The sequence below is a fragment of the Atta cephalotes genome, assembly GCF_000143395.1.
Source record: "Atta cephalotes unplaced genomic scaffold scaffold00110, whole genome shotgun sequence".
NCBI lineage: Eukaryota > Metazoa > Arthropoda > Insecta > Hymenoptera > Formicidae > Atta > Atta cephalotes.
In genome coordinates this window covers 112,548-117,371 of record NW_012130174.1, presented here as the reverse complement: position 1 = coordinate 117,371, position 4,824 = coordinate 112,548, and the positions used below count along the sequence as shown (strand labels likewise).

At 29.2% G+C, this 4,824-nt stretch overlaps 3 protein-coding genes across 3 annotated transcripts in view; 2 read left to right on the top strand and 1 right to left on the bottom strand.

The window, feature by feature from the left end:
* Nucleotides 1–656, top strand: part of LOC105625125 (histone deacetylase complex subunit SAP130-A) — a 6,894-nt gene extending 6,238 nt beyond the window's left edge. Inside the window, exons 8-9 of the mRNA XM_012206465.1 lie at nucleotides 127–320; nucleotides 408–656. Of these exons, the coding sequence (XP_012061855.1) occupies nucleotides 127–320; nucleotides 408–656 (443 nt within the window). The remainder of the gene's footprint in view (nucleotides 1–126; nucleotides 321–407) is intronic.
* A 712-nt stretch (nucleotides 657–1,368) lies between these two features.
* On the top strand, nucleotides 1,369–3,295 carry LOC105625124 (dynein assembly factor 3, axonemal). The gene is made up of 6 exons (XM_012206464.1): nucleotides 1,369–1,612; nucleotides 1,692–1,881; nucleotides 2,113–2,283; nucleotides 2,448–2,627; nucleotides 2,699–2,933; nucleotides 2,996–3,295. The coding sequence occupies exons 1-6, from the start codon at nucleotides 1,369–1,371 to the stop codon at nucleotides 3,293–3,295; spliced, it is 1,320 nt and encodes a 439-aa protein (XP_012061854.1).
* Nucleotides 3,296–4,600: 1,305 nt separating this feature from the next.
* LOC105625123 (ribosome biogenesis protein TSR3 homolog) overlaps nucleotides 4,601–4,824 on the bottom strand; it is a 3,182-nt gene continuing 2,958 nt past the window's right edge. The window contains exon 4 of the mRNA XM_012206462.1: nucleotides 4,601–4,710. Within this exon, the coding sequence (XP_012061852.1) occupies nucleotides 4,601–4,710 (110 nt within the window). The remainder of the gene's footprint in view (nucleotides 4,711–4,824) is intronic.

The following is a 4,824-nucleotide window of genomic DNA, read 5'->3' as shown; positions in this document are numbered from 1 at the left end:
TATATATATATATATATATATATATATATATATATATATATATAAAATATAAACATTTTGTTCCGTTATATCCATTACATCGTTCGTATTTTCTTAATTATGCTCTTCCTAATTATATGTTTTCAGGCTCTTCTTGGAAAAACAAATGGACAGTTAGATTACAGCATTATAGAAGACCTAGCGATGTCCGACCTCGTGAGGAAAGAAGACCAACAGTTGCTGAACTGGCGCAACAGAAATACGTATTACAGAGATTAAATGGATGGAAAATCTATCATCTCACTACACAAATGGAAGATATCGCATCCCTTGAAAAACAGGTATATTGACTCGTCACATTGTTTAGACTTTTTCTTCAATTTGTTTACATTTAGACAGTGAGTCATGTTTGTATGATACATTCGTAGGTTCATGAAAAATTAAAAACGACACTCACGCTACTGGAATCACAGCAAACCGTTAAAAGTAAACATAATGATGGTCTCGAACGCGTAAACGAACTGATTAAAGGGAATATGCAGCGCAGTAATTTAATCAGTGAGGGCATGAACGAAGCACGTACACAACTAGTTGCTATATTTCAACATAAAGGCCCTATTACTGATCTTTTGCAACGCTGTGGTAACAAACGAGCACAGAAAAAGAGGGACAAATGAGCAATTGTGCTGAATAAATACGTAGAATCTTTATAAACGAACTTTGTTGAAGGAAAGTTCAAAAGGGAACTATTTTTATCTGTGTCACAGATTCTATATATAGGAATAAATAAATGGTTTTATAAGTCTAAAAAAGACATGACTATGTCACTATATATAATAATATGTTTATAATTTTATTATATAAATCTATAACGTTTTTATTTTAATATAATACTTCTTACTCCTCTAGCCAAATGTCTTTCTATTTATTTACTTTCTGCCTCTAATTAACATGCACATGCAAATGCACATATCTCTGTTTACATATAACATGACTTCTTAGAAAAAAAATTAAAATATTCATTAGAACAAAATACAATTCAAAACATTGAATCATGTTCAGGACAATATTTATTTTGCAACTGTTGGAAGTTCTCTTCGCTGAGATAGAACTATTCCTCTAAATTCAAATGTATAATGCAAAGAAAAAAACATTTCGCGGAAATATTTTGCTTTTAAAACATTCTATTGAATCCATGATGGAAGTATATTCCACCATGATTGAATCTAATCTGTGATCATTCTGTTCGTTTCTAAGGTTACCATGGAGATAACAGACCTTTTAAAACAAGCTTGGTAATAGAAATCCTTATAATTATTAAGTACATATATAACGATTCTATGAAAATGTATATTTCGTAAAGTTCAGTTCAGCAAATCTTGAAACAACATGTGGTGGGGATATAGTCAACCGCTAGATTTACAAGCTGAAATAACACAAATAGAAGACTGTATTTTGAACAATCTTGAAGTATTGATTGTAGGTTCTGGTGATGCACGGCATATCGTGAAAACGCTAGCTTCATCTTACACACATCCTGCTCGAACTATAACGTATCATATTATCGAACCGACTTTGGAGCAAGTTGCTAGATCGATACTTTTATTAAGCCTTTGCTTAGAAAAAGATTTAGGTATGTATTCGTGAATACTAATATCAAGCCTATATCAGAGAAATCAATGGAACTAATGTACATAATTAATATATCAAAGGACTTCAAGAGGCGACGCGATATTATTTGGAGATTTTAGGGAACACTCTTTTGAGACCGGCTACGGCTAAATATTTAGCAAAATGTGCCAAACAACTGATCGATATTCCAACCTGCACTGTTGAGTGTCCATGGTTATCGTTAGAAAAATTTAAGCACAAGGATAGGGATAATTTGGAATCTATTTTTAAGTAAGTTGATGTTAAGTTTAAAAAGATACAGTAATAAAATAAAATAGTTTCTAATATTGGTGGATTTTGGTATCTGAGATGCTCGAGCAAAACTTAATTTGAAAGATTCTAAAATGCAAAGCATCTAGAGACAGACTTGAAAAATTCGCCGGTTTTAAGTAAAAGTACTTAATGCTTCCGCAGACATTTATGTATATTTCTATATTAATTGTTGTAATAATTTCTTATAAGATTTTGGGCACGTGCAACATGCGAAGGAGTTCCCATTGTGAATTATTGGGATCGTAGAATCAGGAAGTTACTAAAAACGAGATATGACTATAGAGAAGGTGTTTTTGATTGGGATTATCATATGATTTTAAAGCCCAGATGTATTACTAATCTTACTATACAAGAATATAGGTATGAATATGTTTATATTTTTTGTAAGCAGTTAAAACATTGTAAGCAGTTAAAACTGCACATAAGATTGTGAGCAAGATGATATGCTTCTTTAGTTGAAATGATTATCTGATATATTATATATCAATGAAAAAAAAACAAAAATATGTTATTATAATTATTAGATTTTGGAGAAATAATGGAATAGCTTTTACATGGCTTGAAGGTGAACCAGTTAGAAGTAATCCAACTCTGTTAAATAATATAATTCAACTTGGACCTGGTTTTATACATTATGCATATTTGGGAGACATAGTGAATGGTCCGTTTTTTACATGGGCTGCTGTTGGAAAAAATGATGACAAGTAATAAAATATATTCAAAAGAAAAATTTACATGCTTGCTTCCCATAAATAAAAATTCTTAAATCTTAAAGACGTAGGGCAACTGACATTGCTGAACGTGAGATAATGCGTGCAATTTATGAAATAAGAACGAAAGAGCCACTATGTGAAGATCACGTCGGTGCTCATAGGGATGTCTCAATTTTAAATGGCATTATAGTGAGCGAAATGCCGGATATTGAAATGGAAAACGAATCATGGATAAGTACTGAAGATAAATCTAAACAAGATAAAAAAATTTCTTGGATGGAAGTACCAAATCACAAGGTACGTTTTTAACCAGGTATTTAATAGCCAATGTGAATGAATTTGACAACACTTATTTTTAGATAATATTTCATCCTATAACGTCGCTGGAGTCTCTCAAGTCTAAATGCGAATATATAAATAGATTCCATCTGATTTGGGTAGCGCATAATATGACAAAACAATTATCAAATTTGATACCATTGATATCTGCTGATGCACCGATGATTGTGGAATTGCGCAAATATATGGCAGATCTTCGCAAAGAAGATTTGCACGACTTTACTAAAGAATTGAAAGAGATCGCGCGGACGAATGGACTCCGTTCACTCTACGACTTCGATTCCAATGCACATACTTTTGCTCGTTTTTGCAAGAATTAAGTCCTTGAATAGTTAAATATATCTTAATAGATTAATATTAATTGTAAATATATGTTTCACACATATTATTATAAGCTAAAATAAAAATTTAATTGACAAAATACAAATATTATACAGAATATAAAATGTCAGTATACAATTATGTCGAAAAATATTAATGATTTCCAATCTATATTAAAGACAATCTCTTTAAATAATAATTCCTTTTTAAAAATGAATGTTATTTTATAGCTTGTTTTTGCCAAATAATACAGTAAAAAAGAGCCAATAGAAATAATTAACGGATGTAAAATGTAGATAAAAAATAAAAGTAAATTTTATTACAAAATATAAAAGGTTTTTTGACTCACAATCTTTTCCAGTAAAATAACAAATATAAGTTTCTTCAAATTAATATAATTAATTTAATTCTCATTAATTTAACATAACCATTCGTAGTTTTTAACTATTGATTATTATGGATGTTTTAAAAATTATTTTAAATGTATTTATTATTTTGTTGAAAAAGATTGTCAGTCAAAATCCTTTGATATTTTATAACAAAATTTATTTTTACTTTTTAGAACCTCTCTATTACAGGAGGTGTGCGAATAATTTAAAATCGAATCTTATGCTAAATTCGATCACTCACATTACATCAATACATATTAAAAACTGCTTTATATAAAATATTTCAATGCAGTGATACAATATAATTAACTTAGACAAATGAAATGATACATGTACATTTTGTTAAGTGACATGACAATATCATTATCAGTAGATAGTTTAAAATATTTATATATATTTATTTTTTATTTATATATATTTATTATTATATATTTTACATTTAACTTTGCTAATTTCATAAAGCAGTTTTTAATATGCACGAATCTAGTGTAGTGTAAGTACAGTGCAAGTCAAATTCGCCAATAATGGATTCAATTCAATTCGTTTCCGCGATTCAAAATAATAAATAAAAATAATAAATAAAATTTAAAATTTCGAATGGTTGATGGTTCGATTTCAAATCAATCGCTTATTTTATTTGCTTCATTTATATACTTCACACGACTTTCGTAAGTTGAAAATGATTTATTTTCTCGTTTACTTAAAAAAATATATAACGTTATTGAAAATATTTTAAAATTAGCTTTAATGTAAATTCAGGAAAATTTGATTCAAATTCAATTTGTTTTTGAATAAAAAAGATTCGATTAATTTTTGAATATATTATCAAAGATTTGATTCAATCTCATATAAATGCTTAATTCGCACACCTCTAGTGTATTATTTGATTGTATAAAATAGCTGCAATATTGTACTTTATATTCTTGCATTGGCTAGTTCCTTAGCTATTTCGGATACTACACTCTTATCTTTTTCTTCTGCCTCTTCTTCAGATTCTGTATCACTTGGTGGAAAGTCAGAAAGTGCTAAAGAACAAATGTATATATACATACACGCACCACACACAACAACACACACACACACACACACACACACACACACACACACACACACACACACACACACACACACACACACAC